The sequence below is a fragment of the Oncorhynchus masou genome, chromosome 24, assembly GCF_036934945.1.
Source record: "Oncorhynchus masou masou isolate Uvic2021 chromosome 24, UVic_Omas_1.1, whole genome shotgun sequence".
In the NCBI taxonomy this organism is placed as follows: Eukaryota; Metazoa; Chordata; class Actinopteri; order Salmoniformes; family Salmonidae; genus Oncorhynchus; species Oncorhynchus masou.
The window spans coordinates 49,756,347-49,780,893 of NC_088235.1; the positions used below are offsets into that span (position 1 = coordinate 49,756,347).

The following is a 24,547-nucleotide window of genomic DNA, read 5'->3' on the forward strand; positions in this document are numbered from 1 at the left end:
CCTGAGGCTTTAGTCACAAACCCGGATCCGGGATGGGGAGTTTCAAGAAGTTAAAAGTGATTAAATCTTACGTATTAAACATGGCTGTGCCAGGGTCATGGAAGCTCTGTAGCTACGGTGATTTGAGCTATCCGATTGGGCAGCTCAGTAGGTGCACTCGATTTAATCACAGATTTGGGTAGGCGTTGTTTCATGGGAACAGTTTGCTTACCCGGTGCGCAGGACTTTTGAATCAAGTGCACCTACCGGCAACAGCTCAAAACGATTTTAAAAAAGGAGAACAAACCTTGATCGTTCATTGGCTTTTCTACAGAAATATTTTGTGATTTAGGAATGCCTTGAAGATCGACCAGTCGATCACAATGAACAGTTGGCGACCACTGTGCTAGACACTGTTGAGGGTTTAACAGTGGTTGCTGAAGTAGTCATTTATTCACAACTGAGATGCCTGGATCCGGACCAGACTCAAAAACCTGATATTCTTTGGGTCAAAGGCACCTTTAAAACGCTAGAGTGGGAAATGGGCTCCATTCTTCACATGAAAAAACTCTGCTACCTGTATGTGTGGTATTTAATAGGGACAAAACAAAAGTATTTTCTATTGTTTTTATGTCTGGTTATACACTGACTCTTTCCATAAATTACCATGTGAATCCAGGTGAAAGCTATGATCCGTTATTGATGTCACTTGTTAAATCCACTTCAATTGGTGTAGATGAAGGGGAGGAGACATGTTAAAGAAGGATTTTTACATTTTCAAATCCTTTAACCTCTTACACTTATGGTGGCGCTATTTCATTTTTGGAAGAAAAACGTTCCCGTTTTAAACAAGATATTTTGTCACAAAAAGATGCTCGACTATGCATATAATTGCTACTGTTCGAAAGAAAACACTCTGACGTGTCCAGAAATACAAATATCTTCTCTGTGCGTGCCCTTTAACGTGAGCTTCAGGCAAAACCAAGATGACTTGGCATCCAGGAAATGACAAGGATTTTTGAGGCTCTGTCTTTCATGATCTCCTTATATGGCTGTGAACGCAAGAGGAATGAGTCTGCCCTTTCTGTCGTTTCCCCAAGGTGTCTGCAGCATTGTGACGTATTTGTAGGCAGATCGTTGGAAGATTGACCATAAGAGACCACATTTACCACGTGTCCGCCCGGTGTCCTGCGCCGAAATTGGTGCGCAAAAGTCACCTGCCAGTATTTTTCCATGGGGCACAGAGAGAGAAGCAAGCTTCCATGAACTGCATGTCAATGAAGAGATATGTGAAAAAACACCTTGAGGATTGATTCCAAACAACGTTTGCCATGTTTCGGTCGATATTATGTAGTTAATCCGGAAAAAGTTTCACGTTGTAGGTGACTGCATTTTCGGTTCGTTTCGGTAGCCAGGCGCAATGTAGAAAACGGAACGATTTCTCCTACACACAGACGCTTTCAGGAAACACTGCGCATTTGGTATGTGGCTGGGAGTCTCCTCATTGAAAACATCAGAAGCTCTTCAAAGGTAAATGATTTTATTTATTTGGTTATCTGGCTTTTGTGAAAATGTTGCGTGCTACATGCTACACAAAATGCTATGCTAGCTTTGCATACTCTTACACAAATTAGTCAATTTCTATGGTTCAAAAGCATATTTTGAAAATCTGAGATGACAGTGTTGTTAAGAAAAGGCTAAGCTTGAGAGCAAACGCATTATTTTAATTTTATTTGCGATTTTCAGAAATCGTTAACGTTGCGTTATGCTAATGAGCCTGAGGCTTAGTCACAATCCCGGATCCGGGATGGGGAGTTTCAAGAGGTTAAAACATGGATTGTGTATGTGAGCCATTCAGAGGGTGAATGGACAAGACAAAATATTAAAGTGCCTTTGAACAGGGAATGGTAGTAGGTGCCAGGCGCAACGGTTTGTGTCAAGAACTGCAACGCTGGTGGCTTTGTCACGCTCAACAGTTTCCCGTGTGTATCAAGAATAGTGCACAGCCCAAAGGACATCCAGCCAACTGTGGGAAGCACTAGAGTCAACATGGGCCATTGTTCCTGTGGAACGCTTTTGACACCTTGTAGAATCCATGCCCCGATGAATTGATACTGTTCTGAGTGCAAAAGTTGTTGCTAATGTTTGGTAGTGTATTTCTGTCTATCTAGACATATATGGATCTATCTATCTTTGTGTCATATTGCTGCCAACGGTCAAAAGTCACTGTTTTGTTGTCAGTGATATTGTACCAAGTAAGCATTTTACTGCATATGAAGCGACTTTGATGCAAGATGCTGGTTTCCCCTCTTTCCTCTCTTGTGATGCCACAGTACCAAGCTCACCTTGCTGCACAAAAGCTCCATAGACAATCCAGATGGCGCTCTGGAGGGAGGTGGAAACAGAGGTGGCCTGGTGTCCCCCTGCAGGACGGACTGACTGGACCCGCCTCAGGATGAAGATCATGACACCAACCACGGGGATGGCGGCTGCGATGCACGCCCAAACGGCCAGGTCAAAGGGCGCCAGGAGAGAGAAGATATTGATCTTCTCCTCAGACTTCCTCATCAGAATCCCCACAGAGTAGTCCAAGTAGCGCTTGCTGAAATCCACCACACTCTCCCTCTCTGGAGTTATAGTGATGGCTGATACTGCCAAGTCTGCTCGCTGTGCATGGATAGAGAGATAGATCAGTTACAGCCTTGAAAATACATTCAAGCTGTTGGTTCTGAGATAATACTCTGTTTGAGGATGTTTGCCATTTCATGGTCACAGAAAGTTATCACTGTAAAATAGCTGTCTGTTGTGGCTTTTTCCTTCGCTCTTTCCATTGTTATATGGGCTTGAAACTAGAACTATTTCACAAAGCAGAAGGCCATGCAGACCTATAGAGGCCAGACAGATTCCAAATGCCAATTAACTAAATTGTTTTATTGTAAAGCTTTATTGTAAAGGCTAATCTGGTTGTGGACACCTGCTGATAGAGTGGGACCCTATGACACAAATCATATCTGGATGGTTGGGATAAACACTATCTCAAGGCCATAATCAAATATAAATTCTCCCTTCATGAAGTGATAATGTCCGCAAAGTAATGTTAGCGTGAAAGGCTGGAAAGTAGCTCACCTGGGCTGCATTCTCTGCAGCAAGTTCACTTACAGGAAATTACAGGAACTTACACATTGCACAACAGTCTTACTTCTACCGGTGATTCTCTACTCCATTGGGTGATATAATTGTTCCCTGCCCACTCACTGCCCTACTGTTAGCATTGTTAGCCTGCTGAGTTGACGCCCCTCCTGCACTGGTGACTGCTTTGTCTGGAGCAGCCTGATTGTCAGCCTGATGGGGCCACTCTGATGCAAACATCATTGGCCTTAACAGATCTGCCACAATAGTGAGTCATCACACTGTACAGTGACTCTTTCCATGAAGACCAACACTATAATAGAATCCACTGTGTTAAGGCTCCAGTCAGCTACTCAGGGAGGAAAGAACTGCGGCAATTGGGAAAACGATGTCACCAGAGCAAACTATCGACCAACCTCCAAAAAAAACAGTACAAACTCCAGTAGCGGTAGACAGACTTACCTTACTGATGAGCTCTCCTATCATGCCGTTCCAGGAGCCATTGAAGGTAGGGGTTCCATACTTTCCATCGGCCACCTGGTAAATCTCATACTTGAAGCCCAGGATCTTGCCCAGAGCATCCAGAACATCAATGGAGAAGCCTTTGTAGCGTTTAGGTTGCCCAAGAATGTTCTCAGCTACCATCACAAAGGGTTCCTCCTGTTGGATAACATATAGAACACAACATAATTTGGGTTTAGAAGTTCAACTTTACTATGACTAAATGCCTTGGCTCAAAAACATACAGATATAGAGTATTCATGCAGCCAAAAGTTTAAACACTACTGTAAATTTGTCCATGTGCATTAAATCATAGTCCCATCATTTGTCATTCATCATTTGTTAGAATGCCAAGGTGGTTCATAAACGGGTCCAGTTCAACCGAAAACATTTATTTTTGTCATTTCGGACTTTTGGGTGACAACTTTATGAAGACCTGCTGCAAGTCAAACGTCATCTTCATGAAGAGTTTCTTGGGTGTCTGTTGATCCGTAACAGCCGGTGTTGTGGAGACGTGTGACACTTAATCAGGCAGAAATTACCATTCTAAATGTACTGAGGTAAACAATGGCTCTTCTTTATGGGAGAGTGTCAGGAATGAATTGAATGGGTGGAAAAGAGAGTTGAGGAGAAGAGCTGCTGGGGTGGGTTGGAAAGACTACATGAATTAAACAGCTGCCGAGAGGGAGCCAAGCAGAACCTATGTGAATAAGAATGGGGCAGGTAAATCTTGTGTGAAGAGAGAGAGCAGAATGGTAGTGGACAAGCAGCTAAGGAGGAGCTGTATTGTAAAAAACATTATTTCACATGTGGAAGATCACATTATTTCACATTAAATGTTACAAATTTTACATGTTTTTGGAACAATTCACATGTTCACATTTTCTTGTGTAGTAGTATGTTAATCATCTTGGTCTAATAGACTAGACGTAAAGGTACATCCGAGACACTCTAATTAGTATTATATGTTAATGTACGTTTGGTGTGGTTACATAAGACAGATTGTTACTTAATTAAGGGTGGATCTGTGGACGTACAACGTGAATGCCTAGCAACCCAAAGTTTGCCAGTTCAAATCTCATCATGGACAACTTTAGCATTTTAGCTAATAAGAAACTTTTCAACAACTTACTACTTTTTCGCTACTTAACATCTACTTAGCATGTTAGCTAATAATCCTATCCCTAACCCTTTTAGCTAACAATTTCCTTAACCCTAACCCTTTTAGCTAACCCTTCCCTTAAACCTTTTTAACCTAAATCCTAAACTTAACCCTATCCCCTAAACCTAACCAACGTTTGTAACATATCAACATATTGTACATTTTCAAATTAGTAACATATTGTATGTTTAGCAAATTCGTAACATATACATTACCTACTCATTCAATCGTGTTTGTTTTGACTATTTTCTACATTGTAGAATAACAGTGAAGACATCAAATCAACAAAGCAAACGGTGGCTATTTGAAGAATCTCAAATATTAACTATATTTTGATTTGTTAAACACTTTTTTGGTTACGACATGATTCCATATGGGTTATTTTATATTTTTGATGTCTTCACTATTATTCTAAAATGTAGAAAATAGTAATAATAAAGAAAAACCCTCGAATGAGTAGGAGTTCTAAAACTTTTGACCAGTAGTGTAATACAAAGTGTAATGTGTAACATATCATACGAAATGGGTGATGTACATCCACAAAATAAAACATATAATATGAAAAGTAACATATACTAACTGGAGTCTCTCGTATTTACATAAAGAATAATATAAAATGCTCTGAGAACAGGTTGTGAATTTACATGTTTTCACATGTTATCACTTTAACTTGACATAAGATTATGTGATCACATTAAAATATTTGTTTTTGGAAAATGTGTTTTTTTCTGTAAGGGTGGAGTAGATCCACAGAGCCAGATGAAGAAGAAGAGCCAGACCTCACCTTATGTTCTAATCCTACACAGGAAGTGACAAGATGACCAGACAGAGTATAGCAGCATCAAGTGGCAAGTTGGTATAGTGTTGGTAGTGAGTAAGCACTTACTAGTACTGTTACCACCTTGACCGTCACTCCTTGCATGCCGTTCTCTATCCGACTCTCCTTTAGACTACCGTTCAGCCCACGAGTTGAGTCCCAAGTCGCCAACTGAGAGAGAGGATGGGAAAGTGAGTGTCTGCAATATAATTAAACAATCTATTAATTTCAATGAAAAGACTCAATCACTTTTAAGAAATGCAGGGAACTGGCATTGCAAACAGGGTTGGGTAGGTTACTTTCTAAATGTAATCCATTACAGTTACTAGTTACCTGTCAAATTGTAATCAGTAATGTAACTTCCGGGTTGCAAATGCAAATTAATTACTTAAAAATCATACAATGTGATTTTCTGGATTTTTGTTTTAGATTCCGTCTCTCACAATTGAAGTGTAGCTATGATAAAAATTACAGACCTCTACATGCTTTGCAAGTAGGAAAACCTGCAAAATCATCAGTGTTTCAAATACTTGTTCTCCCCACTGTATATACAGTTGAAGTCGGACATTTACATACACCTTAGCCAAGTACATTTAAACTCAGTTTCACAATTCCTGACATTTAATCCTAGTAAAAATTCCCTGTCTAAGGTTAGTTAGGATCACCACTTTGTTTTAAGAATGTGAAATGTCAGAATAATAGTAGAGAGAGTGATTGATTGATTTCATCTTTTATTTCTTTCATCACATTCCCAGGGGGTCAGAAGTTTATATACACTCAATTAGTATTTGGTAGCATTGCCTTTACATTGTTTAACTTTGGTCAAATATTTCGGGTAGCTTCCCACAAGCTTCCCACAATAAGTTGGGCCATTCCTCCTGACAGAGCTGGTGTAACTGAGTCAGGTTTGTAGGCTTCCTTGCTCGCTCACACTTTTTCAGTTTTTCCCACTCATTTTCTGTAGGATTGAAGTCAGGGCTTTGTGATGGCCACTCAAATACCTTGACTTTGTTGTCCTTAAGCCATTTTGATACAACTTTGATTTGCACTCATTTTCTGTAGGGTTGAAGTCAGGGCTTTGTGATTGCCACTCCAAAACCTTGACTTTGTTGTCCTTAAGCCATTTTGCCACAACTTTGGAAGTATGTTTAGGGTCATTGTCCATTTAGAATAACCATTTGCGACCAAGCTTTAACTTCCTGACTGATTTCTTGAGATGTTGCTTCAATATATCCACATAATTTTCCTGCCTCATGAAGCCATCTATTTTGTGAAGTGCACCAGTGACTCCTGCAGCAAAGCACCCCCACAGCATGATACTGCCACCCCGTGCTTCCCGGGTTGGGATTGTGTTCTTCAGGTTGCAAGCCTCCCCCTTTTTCCTCTGAACATAACAATGGTCATTATGGCCAAACAGTTCTATTTTTGTTTCATCCGACCGGAGGACATTTCTCCAAAATGTACAATCTTTTTCCCCATGTGCAGTTGTGAACCATAGTCTGGCTTTTTTATGGCGGTTTTGGAGCAGTTGCTTCTTCCTTGCTGAGCAGCCTTTCAGGTTATGCCGATATAGGACTCGCTTCACTGTGGATATAGATATGTCTGTACCTTTTTCCTCCAGCATCTTCACAAGGTCCTTTGCTGTTGTTCTGGGATTGATTTGCACTTTTCGCACCAAAGTACTTTCTTCTCTAGTAGACAGAACGCGTCTCCTTCCTGAGTGGTGTCATGACGTTGCCCTCTTTGGGTACAGCGAGCACCATCCCCCTCTCTCTGCCTCTTACAACCAGGCTGCTGCAGTCAGAGTGGTCATAACTTCCTAGGGAAGATCCTGTATCATGGCCACACAGTATAGAGACAGAGTGAAGTTTCATAGAAAACAAAGGAATTTCTTCCACCTCACATAACTTGAGGTCCGAACAACATTTATGTTCCGGAGAAGGTATAAAAGATCGGTGGAGAATCCAGCTACGAACTGGTCCTTTTGTTACAACTTGGGGAAGCTCATGGGAGACGGTGCGGCCACATTACCATAACGCTGTTCATATAATAGCCTCAGATATGAGGTTTCCATCTAATTGTTGTATAAGATGAATGAGTGAGGATGATACTGTTTGTAAACTTGTGTAATGTGATTTTGGACTGGTTAATGAAGGAAACTCCAATTCCCTTTTGAGTTTAACTAAATCAGATGACCGCCCATGAGCACAGTTATGGTCGGGCATCCTGGGACAGGCCATTTTCTGCCCTTCCAAATAAAACCACACACTTTCTATCACCAGACCATGTTTCTCTCAATTACAAGAGGACAAAGGTTGCAGACCAGCTTATAACGGACATTTACGAACAAAACAAGCATTTATTGTGGACCTAGGATTTCTAGGACCGCATTCTGATGAAGATCAAAGGTAAGGAAACATTTATCATGTATTTTCTGGTTTCTGTTGACTCCAACATGGAGGCTAATTTGGCTAATGTTCTGAGCGCCGTCTCATATTATTGCATGGGTTGCTTTTTCCGTAAACCTTTTTTTTTTAATCTGACACAGCGGTTGCATATATATATATATATATATATATTCTCATTTTATCTGTCATAGTTGAAGTGTACCTATGATGAAAATTACAGGCCTCTCTCATCTTTTTAAGTGAGGGAACTTGCACAATTGTTGGCTGACTAAATACTTTTTTTCCCCACTTCTTGAATTCAACCATTATTGGGATCAAATACACATTTACATTTGTGAACAGCCATCCACAACAACCACAATCTATAAGGCGCAAATCGCTAAACGAGAGATCAGCAGTGTGATTCACATCATTGCGCTAAGTAGATATAAATAATAAGTGACATCCGAATCGCCGTAGACTACATCACTGCTGTCATCCTTACCTTCAAGCGTTTATTCAAGTTAGATAATCTTTGGATGCCGACAGCAGTCGTACCATTGAAAGACATAGCTTGGACTCTAGCCTACAAAAGCATATTCCTGCTCTTTTCCGGTGATCCATCAAACAAATTTGGCGTGTCATCATAGTGGTCTCTGACTTGTGGTCTGACTCACTCAGGTGGAACAAATTTAAATGTGTGCCTTTTTTCAATGCTTATTTAAGTATTAAAGTAATTGAGAAAACAGAGATTTCTGTTCGTAAACATCCTTTCTCAATTTAAAAGTAACCCTCGAATTAATCATCTAGTTTTTCAGAAGTATCTGTCATCTGATTACAATATTTTTGCTGGTAACATAACGGATTACAGTTACCATATTTGTAATCCCTTATATGTAACAGATTACATGTATTCCGTTACTCCACAACCCTGTATGTAAATATATGAGCTGGTCACCAAGGCAACACGTGCACCCCCTAGCATGGTAACAGGGTCCTCTTTCTAAATACTGCATCAGTCACACAACTTGCAACTATACTGAGGTAGTACGGACTCGGCAACATATGGCAATGGATGCTGTTCGCTAGAGATGATGTGGTGATGACATTGATGGTGATGATTATGATGATGACAATGGAGGTGGTGACAATGACAATGCACTGCAAGGGTTACAAATACAACAAAACATGAGTACAGTTATCTGAGAGAAATATAATAGCTAGATCTACAGCCTGCACTTTTTTTCTAATCTTTTACACAAACAGATTCACGTCCTCATGTGCCTTCACTGTGCTTCACCTAGTGCAATATGATGCACGATGCAACCAATACAAAGCCATTAATGCCAGTTTGTCCTGGAATCTCTCTGGTTTGACAGGATGACAGGAAATAAAAGCATAATACACATTCTATTAGTATAAACACCTCATTGAATCCAATCATGTCATACAGCTACAGCATGAAAACCATCACTCTGTTTTAGCTACCTTTTCACCTTACTGGGGAAGTAAACATTTTTCTTTCCTGTTAAATTCTTAATCACAGCTGCTAGCTGGACAAAGAACTGGCACATCTTTGGTACTAGCCTGGGGACCAAGCTGACATGACAAGAGAGCTGGCCTTAGGCCAGACACCAGGACTGTATCTAAACACAGAGCATAGCTCAGTCATCCACATGCAGCATGTCCTCTCTGCACAGCCTTCCTGCTGCCTACAGGCTATTACAACAACGGTGGGCCAAAATTAGAATGGAAAGATTGTTTCAAAAGTAATATAATCCACTTTAATTACCAGCCCCTTTAAAATCATGTTCATACAAAAACATATATATTTGGTTTGTTTGGTTTGTTCCAAACACAAACTTTTTCCCCACTTTCTATAAGACTAGGACATTTGAGTGAATGAATTGGCTCATTATAGCAAAGCTTTATTTCACAAAGTGAATCCCTTTTAGCAATATGCCGTTTAGTCCACTATTCAAACTAACCCATTTCTATGAAAAGTCAGTAAAGAGGAAGTCTTTGTTCTGCGCTTTAATGGAGTCGTTGTTCTCTGCTTTAAAATGATATACAATCATACACTGAATATTATCTATTGTCTAGAATTATTGATGAAGGATGTTGTAAGACCCTGTGCAACAGACTGGACCTTCCAGTGCAGGAGACCTGACGCCTTCCATTTAAAATTAAGGACATCGGTAACACGGGAGAGGAGGACGAGAAAGAGGAATGGGATATCAAAATCTTGAACCAAACTTCATGGGTTATTTTAAGATTTGGAGATTTCATCACAAGCCCAACTCTGAACATTGAAGACTGATAGTGTTATGAAATATTGAGTGTTCCCTTGCTCATCCCCTCTTTCATTTTCTCTTGGATTGAACATGATTTGTTGAGATAAAAATAACAACATCTATGTAGTTTGAAAAGCCAGGTTTGTCATGCCGTGTACAGTTGAAGTCGGAAGTTTACATACAATTAGATTGGAGTCATTGAAAGTCGTTTTTTAACCACTCCACAAATTTCTTGTTAACAAACTATAGTTTTGGCAAGTCGTTTAGGACATCTACTTTGTGCAAAACACAAGTAATTTATCCAACAATTGTTTATAGCCAGATTATTTCATATATAATTCACTGTATCATAATTCCAGTGGGTCAGAATTGTGCATACACTAAGTTGACTGTGCTTTTAAACAGCTTGAAAAATTCCAGAAAATGATATAATGGCTTTAGAAGCTTCTGATAGGCTAATTGACATCATTTGAGTCAATTGGAGGTGTACCTGTGGATGTACTGTATTTCAAGGCCTACCTTCAAATTCAGTGCCTCTTTGCTTGACATTTTGGGAAAATCAAAAGAAATCAGCCAAGACCTCAGAAAACAATTGTAGACCTCCATAAGTCTAGTTCATTCTTGGGAGCAATTTCCAAACGCCTGAAGGTAACATGTTCATCTGTACAAACAATAGTACCTAAGTATAAACCCCATGGGACCACGCAGCTGTCATACCGCTCAGGAAGAAGATGAGTTCTGTCTCCTAGAGATTAATGTACTTTGGTGCGAAAAGTGCAAATCAATCCCAGAACAAAAGCAAAGGACCTTGTGAAGATGCTGGAGGAAACAGGTACAAAAGTATCTATATCCACAGTAAAATTAGAACTGAAAAAGCGTGTGCGAGCAATGAGGCCTAAAATCCTGACTCAGTCACACTAGCTCTGTCAAGACGAAATGGCCCAAATTCACCCAATTTATTGTGGGAAGCTTGTGGAAGAATATCCTGAACGTTTGACCCAAGTTAAACAATTTAAAGTCAATGCTACCAAATACTAATTGAGTATATATAAACTTCTGACCCACAGGGAAAGTGATGAAATTAACAAAAGCTGAAATAAATCATGATCTCTACTATTATTCTGACATTTCACATTCTTAAAATAAAGTGGTGATCCTAATTGACCTAAGGCGGGGACTTTTTACTAGGATTAAATTTCAAATATATTTGGCTAAGCTGTATGTAAACGTCCGACTTCAACTGTATGCATCAGTCCTTATGCAAAGCATGGTGAGACTGTTACAATCAAAGTATACTTTGGGTAAACACTTTTGTTTATACACGCCTACTGTGCAGTTTACACATCAGGATCAATGTCAGTAATGTGGATTCTATGAGGAAGCATTTATCTGTCATTACCGACCATGTAAGCCTAAACATAAGCCACAAACATATTTAGATCAATGTCAATACATTCAGGACAGAACACACTCTGTGACTGTACAAACGCTCTGTCCAAATAGAAAATACAAACAAAGGGATGGTGATGATTTGATGTTACTTTATTTGAGTGTGTTTCTTTATCCTTCAAAAGCTACATTCTAATGGATCAGCCTCAGACCTTCAGATTACGTTTCAGAACAGGGGACTGTCATACTCATACTTTATATTGTATCACTGTACAAAGAAAGGCTGCATGCTTCTCTGACTTCAAAAGGCAGGGGATTCATCTTGCTGTGCTTATATAGGTAATTCATCTGGTGTGTAGCTGGGACGTTGCTATTAATATTAGATTGTCTATTAAACTCTATTACACTACAATGTTTGTTCTATAACATAAAAACATATCAATGAACACCCTTCTAATTAAATTGTATAAGACTGGGTATGTTTTTCAGGTGTGTGAGAGAATGGGAAGAGGTGTTGTATCAAGCTACCATGTTTTCATCAGGAATGCTATTCGTATTGTCATGAATAACAATCTAGTCTAACATATCTGTATTCCTATGGTCCTCGTGTGTGTGTGTTTTAAATGTCACTGCTTTCTCCCTGCTTCACATGGGGCTATTTTCCCCATGAGTGGGCAGGTCCTCTGGGGACAGACAACTCTCTCCAGGCCCTTTACTAAAGAGGAACACTTCTACTACACACATCTCTGCATACAGAGGTCAAATGAAAGACCTCAGACACAAACATGTCTTTTGTAACATGCAGACAACAGATAAGGGAGGTAAAAATGTAACAAGATGTCATGTCATTTGTTTTTGTTTTTTACAATCAGTCTATTTATTTGTAACACTTTACAGTACATGTAGATTGCACTTGCGTGTGTGTCTCAGCACAGAGATGAACACAGAATAACTTAGTTTGATCTAAATTGAACAAATAATAAGGGGAGCCAATGATTTATAGGATCATATTTCAAGAACAGTAGAGAAACACAAAATAAGAAATAACGGTAATAAATTAATAAATAATGATTTCCTAATTTTCTACTTCTTCAAAAGTAAATGTTACTGTGACAGCTACAGAATATGACAGCTATTGACACTGATATCGTAGCAGACTTATCTAGTTTATAACTATCCATATTAGAACTCCACAATACTCAAATGTTTGAACAATTACATTCAAAACAAAATAATAAACTCAAGCGTCACCTCCAAAGTTAGCAAGGGAATATACTGTTCATTTTCACAGTCCCCTCCAAAACAAAGTTTCCCTTGTTTGAACTATTTGGAGTCTCCATTTCCACCGTCAGCTCCAGAAGCCTGATGTTTACATATCGACATCCCCCATTACACCACCAAAATCATTATCGACCACACCGCTCAGTCTACCTCTCAGTCTGCTATTCAGTGTGTGTGTGTGTGTGTGTGTGTGTAGGGAGGTCTTTCTGCATATTTTCTTAGCACCATGGTTGCCTTTGTCTCTCTTAAAGGACAAGTTAATTTTTTTTACCAAATCTCAACAAAAATAATTGAGAGAGAGAAACTTACCCCAACAGCAATATACTTCCTTGTGCATTTCCATGTTCAAGCATGTGCATGTTTCTCGTATCACCACAATGAGAACGAGAAAGCCTGCGCATGCTCGCACGCGGAAATGTTGCGCTCGAGTCCAACAAAATGGAATATAACATTGCGGATGAAATTCAAAATCACACTATTTCATTTGTACAACATCTAAAGACCTGCATAACTATATTGAGAGCATTGCCGTTTCTAAAATTACGTATTAAGGTGTTTTTGGAGGCTTTGTTCATGTTTTAGCTCTGCCCTTTCAACTTAAAAACGAACATGAGAAAGTCTATTGCTGGTTGGCTAAGTTTTTCAAAACCTTGTGAAATTCCCCAAAATGTTCCTGGACCTCTATAACATGCTATTTACATTTTTTTTAATATATTTTGTTAAAAATAAGCAAACCTGTCCTTTAACTGGAATGAAAGGATGGGACAGCGGCTGAAGTCTTATCCCACACCCCTGGAATAAAGACCTCCTCCATCCCCGTAATTTTGCCGAAAAGATGTATAATACCGAACAATTCAAAATAGGACTACTTAATAACATTAGATCCCTCACTTACAAGTCAGTCATAGTCAATGATCTATTCGTAAATGGCAGGGTATCCTAGTGGTTCGAGCGTTGGACTAGTAACTCGAAGGTTCCAAGTTCAAACCCCCGAGCTGACAAGGAACAAATCTCTTCTTCTGCCCCTGAACAGGCAGTACACCCACTGTTCCTAGGCAGTCATTGAAAATAAGAATATGTTCTTAACTGACTTGCCTAGTTAAATACAGGTAAAACAAAAATAAATAAAAGTGATTGACCTGTCTGAAACATTGCTTAAACTGATGAATTTACAGAGTTAAATGAGGCCTGTCCTCCTGGTTACACTAGTGACCATATCCCCTGTGCATTCCACAAAGGCGGAGGTGTTGCTATCATTTTTGACAGCAAATTTCATTTTCTGAGTTAGTCATGATGTCCATGCAGCCTACCCAATCCATTTTTATAGCTACTGTTTACAGGCCTCCTGGTCCATATACAGCATTCCTCACTGAGTTCCCTAAATTCCTATCTGACCCTCGAGTCATGGCAGAAAATAGTACATTTTTTCATGACTTCAATATTCACATGAAGAACTCCACAGACCCACTCTAAAAGGCTTTCAGAGCCATTACAGACTCAGTGAGTTTTATCCAACATGTCTCAGGACCTACGCATTGCCAAAATCATACCCTGGATCTAGTTTTGTCCCGTGGAATAGATTTACTGCATCAAAATGTTTTTCTCATAATTCTGGACTATCGTACCACCATCTTATTACGTTTGCAATCGAAAACAAATAATTTGCTCATACTCCAACCAAGGATTATCAAAAGCCGCGCTACAAATCCTTGGAAGACCCAAAGATTCCTTGATGCCCTTCCAGACCCCCTCCACCTACTCAAGGATGTCAGAGTACAAAAATCTCTTAACAGCCTAATCGAGGATCTAAACTTAACCTTGCATAATACCCTAGATGCAGTCGCACAGCAAAAGAAATGTCACAAACAACTATCTCCCTGGTATTAAGAAAATACCCGAGCCCTGAAGAAAGCTTCCAGAAAATTGGAAGTCTTCCAACGTGCCTGGAAAACTAGTAGGAATTGTTGGTATCGTACAATAACGTGCAATAATGTGCGATATCAAAAATCCCTCCCTGCTGCCTGAACAGCCTATTTTTCCAACCTGATTGAGGAGAATAGAAAAAAAAGAAAAAAAATGTATACTGTCGCAAAGCTAAATAAAAAGCAGCATTCCCCTAGTGAGGTTGGCGTTCACTTCACTTCAGCAGTGATGAATTCATGAACTTCTTCAACTTCTTCTTCTTCAATGATCATTAAACTACTGAAAGAGCTACTTCCTGTAGTGGGCATTCTTATGTTGAAAGATATCTGCTTTTAGATCTGAAAATGAATCCATATGGTTGTACAGTCCTCTCAAATATAAATGAAGGACCTTGGTGTTACTCTGGACCCTGATCTTTTCTTCGATGAACAAGAGCAGCCCTTTTTCATCTTTGTAACATTGCAAAAATCTTAAATGTTTTGTCCAAATTTGATACAGAAAAGCTAAACTCTGTTTTTGTCACTTCAAGATTACACTCTACTTTCTGGCTACCCGGATAAGGCACTAAGTAAACTCCAGCTATTGCTAAATACTGCTGCTAGAATCTTGACTAGAACCAACAAATGTTGATCATATTACCCCAGTGCTAGCTTCCCTACATTGGCTTACTGTTAAGGCTAGGGCTGATTTCAAGGTTTTACTGCTAACCTACAAAGCATTACATAGGCTTGCTCCTACCTATCTCGCCAATTTGGTTCTGCCGTACCTACCTACACATACGCTACGTTCACAAGACGCAGGCTTACTTATTGTTCCTAGAATTTCAAAGCAAACAGCTGGAGGCAGAGCTAAATTTGTATGAATTGTGTGCCGATCGATGTGAGACACAGACTCGGTCTCAACCTTTAAGTCTTTACTGAAGACTCATCTTTTCAGTAGGTCCTATGATTGAGTGTCGTCTAGGCTAGGGTTGTGAAGGCGAATGGCAAGGCACTGGCATGACGAACCACCCTTGCTGCCTCTGCCTGGCCGGCTCCCCTTTCTCCACTGGGATTCTCTGCCTCTGACCCTATTATGGGGGCTGAGTCACTGGCTTGCTCGCGCTCTTCCATCCTCCCTGTCCTCAGGCTCCTGCAGTGGGGAGATCTTTGTGGGCTATATTCGGCCTTGGCTCAGGGCAGTAAGTCTTTTGAGATCTCTTTAGGGGACTGTGCTTAGCCAAAGTGGGTGGGGTTATATCCTGCCTGGTTGTCCCTGTCTGGGGCTAAATTTGGACTTGGACTTGGCACCCGGTGCACAGTCTCAGTCTCCTGTATCAATGCTGCAATAGTCTTTGTGTCAGGGGGCTAGGGTCAGCCTGATATATCTTGTATAATTCCTCTCTCTCTCTCTCTCTCTCTCGTCTGAGCCCTGAGACTCCTGGCTGTCCCCATCCCTAGTCCACCTGGTCATGCTGACCCAGTTTTTGCTGTTCTGCTGCAGCCATTCTGTCTCGACCTCTAAATGCTTGGCTATGAAAAGCCAACTAACATTCACTCCCAAGGTCACTCTTGAAGCCTCAAAGTGTATAAGCATTTTGTGACAACTTTGTGACAACTGCCGTTGTAAAAAGGACTCTATAAACACATTAACTTTTGTTTTGAAAAGCTCCAAACCCTCATCGCTGGAATCATATCTCCTCTAAGAAAGCAAAGACAGGCAGACGTGGTGCCTGTCTGTCATTGTAGCCTCCCAAAGGCCCCCACTACACCATCATTATGTTAAATGGAGATTGAGAATGAGAGAGGGAAGGAATGAGAGCAAAAGATTACCTCTTGACTTTCCTGCAAAGAATACATCGCTCAGAGAAGAGCCAATGAGAGTCAAGGCATATGGCCATGATGGAGGTCATATGTTACCCGAGAGACTTTTCTCTCTTACCTTTTTCTCACTCTCTTTATCTTTTTGTCTTCCTTTCTATTTCTATCTTTGTACGATATTTATTCAGGAGGAATAACTGTCAAATGAATGGCTTTCGATGAGAAATATAAGTAGGAACTCTAACAAAATCTGCTGACTGAATACAAGTTGGCACATCAATATGATCAAATTAGAAAACAACAACAACAACATACATCATTCAGCAGCACTGAGCGATAGCTAAAGAAACCTAAGTGTAGCAACCAGGAAATGGTATTTCAGTCTTCATTTGGTTCAGACCCCAATAGTCGCTTCATCTGAGAGCCATCAGGCCAGTGAGAAAATTGACTTAATGCAGATAAATGACGATGGAGGGGAGAGTGGCAGATAAAAACAATAGGGAGAATAGAGGTAGGCAAGAGTACCAGAAAAGTGACACGTTAAAGGGAAACTTCACCGCTAGAGACTATTTGGGGTGTTTTTCCAGTCTCCCTACAGATTTCTGATTGATGAGAGGAGGTTTTAGACATAATTATGCACTATAGCTGTATTTTTGAATTTTCGTGCCGGGAGAGTTCAACCAATGATGGCATTTGTTGATTGAGCCTGCTGTCTGATCTAAAAATGAATGGAGTCATATTTTGGAACAATTATTGTGGCCACATTAGCAGCGCGTAAATATTGGTTTGCCCTTGTTCAATAGAGCCGATGTTCCTATCTGTCAGGGCATTGCAGGATATCTGGGTTGACTCATTTTCCCTGGCTTTGTAAAGACTACAGCCCGACGGGAACCCTACTTCCTTGTTCCTACCATCAAAGGCAGGCTTTTTAAAACAAGGGAGGACCTAGTTTACAGGTTCACTGAAGCTTTGTTACCGTGCACTATCTATCCCGAGATTGCAAAATAATTAGCTACAATGGCTTTTTCTGATGAGTCCTCTTTCCAAGAAGAGCTGACCGACAACACATTTTTTTTACATAGGAAGATAAAGCCCAATTTATTTGAGCCAGAATACACTGAGGAGGAATTTAGACAGTGAGCAAAATAATTGCAATTTACACAAGCTGTACCAGGACTCAGGAGGGCAAATGACAAATGAGTAGGTTGTTTTACTGTCAGTAGTTAGCTAGCAATATACTGTAACCTCTCTTTTTACATAAGGCAGTGTAGTTCAGTACAGTATAATTTGTTGATTGATTTGTCCATAACCGTGCTTGCTAGTACCACTGCTGGCCAAGTTAACTAGCTAACTAGCTAGCTGTGTTTCCTATACCTAATTCAAAAGGCACTCGCACATCTGAGCAATCTAATTTGCAGGTGCATGGCAACAATTGAACAAGATGAAGGAGAAAGGAAACCACACACTGCTCTCGATAGTATCACCGATCTTTAATAAGCTTACGTATCAGCCTCACGGCCTTCGTCAGAGCTTTTAGGATTTTTTGAAAGTTGCACCATTATGAACATAAAAGTTCAATCAGGAGAAATGACAGGGATTATCCAGTCGCTGTACATTTCAATGACCTGAAGCATGACATTGCCACCTTTAGATTTTGTGGCATAGAGAAAGTTAAGATAGCAGACAGGGGAGGAGATACTCTGAGTAAAAGAGAATGTTTTGGGATTTTCACCCTCCAGACATTATTTCCTGAAGGACTTAAGGATGAAATGCCTATGTATGTTATGTTGTGAATTTGAACATGAAATATGTGTCTCTTGTAGATTATTCTGACGTTTTTCGTATGATGTACCCTACGACTAATGAAAATTTGCTATGTCCTCATTGAGATTTTACAGACGTGTTTTAGTACGCCTTATTTATACACTTTTGTAATATTTATGAAATGCATATTGTTATATTTGGTAGCACTTATTTATTTTTCCTTTGCCTCCAACCCCCTTCCATGTTTCCATGTGTAGAACGGTGTGGGTGGGGCCAGGTCCACATAATGGTGCAACTTTCGAAGGCCGTGTTTCCTATACCTAAAATGTATTGTATTCTGACGGTCTTTTTTTATGATGGTGTAGAGAAAAGGAATGACTTTGGCTTTATGACTGATACATTATTAGTCTTGCAGTAACTATACCTGTGTGTTGTAGCTAGCTAGCTAATGTGTGTCTGTGGGATATATTCTACACCATGCTGCTACAGTAAGAATACAGACAGTACACAACGATTGCCCATGAATGTCTAGTAGTGCTTTCGTTTTTCTTTCACATACAATACCACTTTGATAAAAATAAGTTGATGACTCTAAAGAGGAGATGTGAAAGGTCCCATAAAACAACAATCTCCCCTTGTATCAAAGTGACTCTGAACACCTCATTGCACCACCAAAACGCACCATATGCAAGTATTCCCTTTGTAGAACTGTAGTATTTACTGTAAGCGTTAGTAGTATATTTGTATTGTACTGTTTATACTGTATATATATGTCATAAATTGCCATAACTGTTACTGCATACTGCTGTGTAAACTCTCCTCGGTCTCCAGAGCAAATACACTTTGTCCTGAATACAAGCCACGTCTACTTATTTGTTATATTGACAGACCAATCTGCTGTTTTATTGAAACCTGTTTACTTTCCAACAAAGTCAAGTTTAAATGATACACCAACTCTCTGCATCATTTGTTTTAGCAGTAAGATTGAAGCTAGTTTATACAAAGTTGAAGTCAACACTTTACTGGTTTTTGATGCAGCCGGAATCATTTAGTTACTTGTCAGTACACATGTAAAAGAGATCATATAAAACACCCTTGTGTACATATGTACAACAGCTAACAATATCTACACCACAATGCAATTGTGAGCATACTAGGTTTTTCTATATTGTACTGCAACATCAGTCTAACTTAATATGGATGTTGTGTAGGTTGAATGTTTCAGGCAGGTTCCATAATGTTTTTTCAGCTAGTCAACCTCTTCTTTTGCTGGGGAATGGTAGCGCTGTGGCGGTTCTTCACCACTCACTGCTTCGACCTCTTGCAGAAGATTTGTATGTACTGCAAGTCCCCTGGAAAGACATGAAGACTGATCATGAGTATGTGTAATCATACATTAAACCTCATGTTCATCTGTAACCAAAATAGGGTACAGTAGACTGGCATGTGTTTTATTACACTTTGAGTCAATAATGGGACATTGAGATGGGCTGTTAGCAAAGATGTGAAAAGTTTGAGGGGGGCTTGACTTGTAGACAGTCTAGTTGTGTATTGTTATGTATGAGCAAGTACAGTTGTACTGTTGAGTAGACAAGCACTGTCAACAATAAAGGCAATAGGCCAGAAGAATATACTGTACTAACAGCCCTTCTCCCAAATGCAAAATAACTGATTGCAAGGATGTGAAAAGTTTGAAGAGCACTTGTCTTATAGGCAGTTTAGTTTAATGGGGATTTCGTTTTCTCAAGAGGGTATTGTGCTTTCATAAATACCTTTGGCTGTCCTTGCATGTTTCTAAGTCAGATGATGTTGTGCTTGAGCTTATTCGAGGCTGAAAGCTTTCATCCAATGGGTCTACAGGCTCTGTACTACTAAAGCTGGTGTCAAGGTCATTGTCATTAGCAGCAGGATTACTGTAGGACACACGGTAGTCAGTGATTAGCTAACAGTTTATTACTTTGTCCCTACCAAGACACACTCAAACAACCTACTATGTCCACCCATCCCCCCCATATCAATAGATCATGCATACTAACCTTCACACATACAATACACACCCACAACAGACACCAGTCAGTCACCCACACCATCCCCTCCTTACTAACACCTCTCTTACTCCAATGTAGACTTCAAGCCTTGCATGACCAATCAACTCAGCCTCCATAATACAGAGAGAACTACAGTGGACGTTGTAGCCTAATTGTAAACACACCAACTATAACAACAAGACACAAACCATGTTTATGCCTAGCTCCAGTATATTTATTTGCTCATCGTGGAGTCATGGAAAGATTGAATAGATCTTAATAAGATTTTAGGAGGTGTCTTACACGAGTTCCTTGTGCTGAGCTTGATCTCGATGCCTCTGAAGATGTTGATGGGATCGGAATCTTAATAGAACACAGTCACATTAGCCTCCGCAGTAGTTACTTCGCTATAGCTACTGTAGCTAGTTAGATAGGTCATTTTCTGCTGCGCTGATATTGGCTGATCGGATAGCTTCTTCTTTGTAGTAAAGGGGGAAATCAATAGAATAGCATCCCTTTTCAACGTTCAATGACATGGCAATCCCATCAGTTGAGACTTCCGTTCCGTTTGAAATCTTCTGGCTGAAAGTGCTGGCTACAAACACAGACGTGGATATTTCTCACATCAATTGGATAACGTTACACCAAGGACTGTGGCAGTCATGAAATGTTGTCAGCTGGTTATTGTCATGCAAAAGTCTCATAGTAATTGACCAATAATTAACATAAACACATTTAGCCAGGCCTCCACGCATACAAGCCACTGATGCACACCTTTGGAATATCTACATAGAAAAAAGTCTAATAAATCAATTTAATATACACAATCAAAATAAATTAATTATTTATGTTAGGCAAGTCTAAAGAAACATTATGATATGATTTTTTTTTTCTTCTGAAGAACAGAATATGAGTTGGCTTACTGTATTTTATCTGGCTATGCACCATGCTATAGGATGTAGGCTTGTTCATTTAGCAGATAACATATGCTTATAAGTGCAATTATAGTAGGGATGTAATTTAACTAATCTGATTTAAATAGTTGGTAGAGCACGGTGCTTGCAACGCCAGGGTTGTGGGTTCGTTTCCCGTGGGGAACCAGTAGGAAAAAAGCATGAAAATGTATGTAAGTCAACCTGGATAAGAGTGTATGCTAAATAACAAAAATGTTAAAAAAAAAATGTTTTTAATGTTTTCCCATTCCGAAGTGACTGCACATATGAAGTGGCAAGTTTAGTTGTGAAAGATACAAACTTTTGAACGTCTTAGAATTCAAAATGTATATGGGGTGCATGATGCGACTATAGGCTATTGATGATAGTAATGATTTGAGTCGCACAAAAAGCTAGAGCTCTGTGCCCTGCCTCAGGCTGCACACGTTGTTCTCTCATCAAATGATCATATTTTAAATTATTTTATCTTGTCTTTTCTAATATGTCAAATTAGTTTAGATTAGAATGGCCCATTATCAAATTGGCAGGAACAGGGGCAGGGGATAAAAGACATGTCATCTTTATGCACTCAAATAGTGAATGGAGGCCACTTTCCCTCCGGTTCGGTTTTCACTCATGCAGGGTTGGATACTCTGGTTATTTCACTCCATATATCATTTTTTTAAACCATTATTTAACTAGGCAGGTCAGTAAATAACAAACTCTTATTTACAATGACGGCCTAGGAACAGTGGGTTAACTGCCTTGTTCAGGGACAGAATGACAGATTTTTACCTTGTCAGCTCAGGGATACGATCTAGCAACCTTTGGTTACTGGTCCAATGCGCTAAACACTAGGCTACCTGCCACCTAAGGTATATCACACTTTATTTGTCACATGCTCCAAATACAACAAGCGTAGACCTTACTGTGAAACACTTAATTACAAGCCCTTAACCTCTTGATACTCCCCATCCCGGATCCGGTATCGTGAATAAAGCCTCAGGCTCATTAGCATAATGCAATGTTAACGATTTCTGAAAATTGCAAATAAAATGAAAATAATGCGCCTGCTCTCAAGCTTAGCCTTTTCTTAACAATACTGTCATCTCAGATTTTCAAAATATGCTTTTGAACCATAGCAATTCACTAATTTGTGTAAGAGTATGCAAAGCTAGCTTAGCATTTTGAGTAGCATTTAGCACGCAACATTTTCACAAAAACCAGATAACCAAATAAATAAAATAATTTACCTTTGAAGAGCTTTGGATGTTTTCAATGAGGAGACTCTCAGTTACATAGCAAATGTTCAGTTTTTCCTGAAAGAATCTTTGTGTAGGAGAAATCGCTCCGTTTTGTACATCACATTTGGCTACCGAAACGAACCGAAAATTCAGTCACCAACAAAGTCAAACTTTTTCCGAATTAACTCCATAATAGCGCCCGAAACATGGCAAACGTTGTTTGGAATCAATCCTCAAGGTGTTTTTTCACATATCTCTTCATTGATATATCGTTCGTGGAAGCCTGCTTTCTTCTCTGAATTCCATGGAAAAATACTTGCAGCTGAGATTTGCGCACCAATTTCGGCGCAGGACACCGGGCGGACACCTGTTAAATGTGGTCCCTTATGGTCAATCTTCCAATGATATGCCTACCAATACGTCACAATGCTGCAGACACCTTGGGGAAATGACAGAAAGGGCAGGCTCATTCCTCTCGCAGTCACAGCCATATAAGGAGACAATAGAAAATGGAGCCTCAAAAATCCTGCTGATTTCCTGGATGCCGTTTCATCTTGGTTTTGCCTGTAGCTCACGTTCTAGGGCACGCACAGAGAATATCTTTGCAGTTCTGGAAACGTCAGAGTGTTTTCTTTCCAAAGCTATCAATTATATGCATAGTCGAGCATCTTTTTGTGACAAAATATTGCGCTTAAAACGGGCACGTCTTTTTATCCAAAAATGAAATAGCGCCCCCATAGCATCAAGAGGATTTATCCAACTGCAGTTCAAGAGGAAAGTATTTAACAAATAAACTAAAGTAAAAAATAATAAAAAGTAACACAATAAAATAACAATAAGAAGGCCATATACAGGGGGTACTGGTACCCTCTTGAAGCTAGGGGGCACTATTTTTTATTTTCGGAAAAATAACGTTCCCAAAGTAAACGGCCTATTTCTCATGACCAGATGCTAGAATATGCATATAATTGACAGCTTAGGATAGAAAACACTCTAAAGTTTATTGTCTGTGAATATAACAGAACTGATATTGCAGACGAAAGCCTGAGGAAAATCCAATCAGGAGGTGACTCTTATTTTGAAAGCTCTGTGTTCCTATGCATCCCTATTGACCATTGAAAGGGATATCAACCAGATTCCTTTTTCCGTGGCTTCCCTAAGGTGTCTACAGCCTTTAGACGTAGTTTCAGGCCTTTATTTTGAAGAATGAGCGTAAACGTCCACATTCCGTAAGTGGTCAGTTGTTGGCTCTCAGTGTGATTTTTGCACAAAACAGAGAGGTAGCCATTTTTTCTTCCGGTCCTAGTGTTGTCCCGGTTGATATATTATCGAATAGATATTTGAAAAACACCTTGAGGATTGATTATAAAAAATGATTGCCATGTTTCTGTCGTTATTATGGATATCATTTCGAATTTTTATCTGCATTGTCGTGACCGCTATTTCCGGTGGATTCCTGGGCATAACGCATCAAACTAACGGAGGTATTTGGATATAAAAAATATCTTTATGGAACAAAAGGAACATTTGCTGTCTAACTGGGAGTCTCGTGAGTGAAAACATCCGAAGATCATCAAAGGTAAACGATTAATTTGATTGCTTTTCTGATTTTCGTGACCAAGTTTCCTGCCGCTAGGTGTACATAATGTTTTGTTAATATATAGATAAACTTACACAAATGCTTGTATTGTTTTCGCTGTGAAGCATAATTTCAAAATCTGAGAAGACAGGGTGATTAACAAAAGGCTAAGCTGTGTTTCGCTATATTTCACTTGTGATTTCATGAATATGAATATTTTCTCGTAAGATTATTTGACCGTTGCGTAGTTGATGACAATTATCCCGGATACAGGATGTGTGGTTCCAAAAGGGTACCGAGTCAGTGTGCGGGGGTATAGGTAGTTGAGGTAATTTGTATA

The 24,547-nt window shown here is 39.7% G+C and overlaps 1 protein-coding gene across 2 annotated transcripts in view; it reads right to left on the reverse strand.

Annotated features, from left to right (window-relative positions):
* LOC135512297 (glutamate receptor ionotropic, delta-1-like) overlaps positions 1-24,547 on the reverse strand; it is a 467,441-nt gene that overhangs the window by 59,167 nt on the left and 383,727 nt on the right. For both annotated transcript variants that reach the window (XM_064934181.1, XM_064934183.1), the window contains exons 9-11: positions 5,658-5,759; positions 3,571-3,768; positions 2,325-2,646 (exon numbers count right to left, since the gene is read on the reverse strand). In XM_064934181.1, coding sequence (XP_064790253.1) covers positions 2,325-2,646; positions 3,571-3,768; positions 5,658-5,759 — 622 coding nt within the window. The remainder of the gene's footprint in view (positions 1-2,324; positions 2,647-3,570; positions 3,769-5,657; positions 5,760-24,547) is intronic.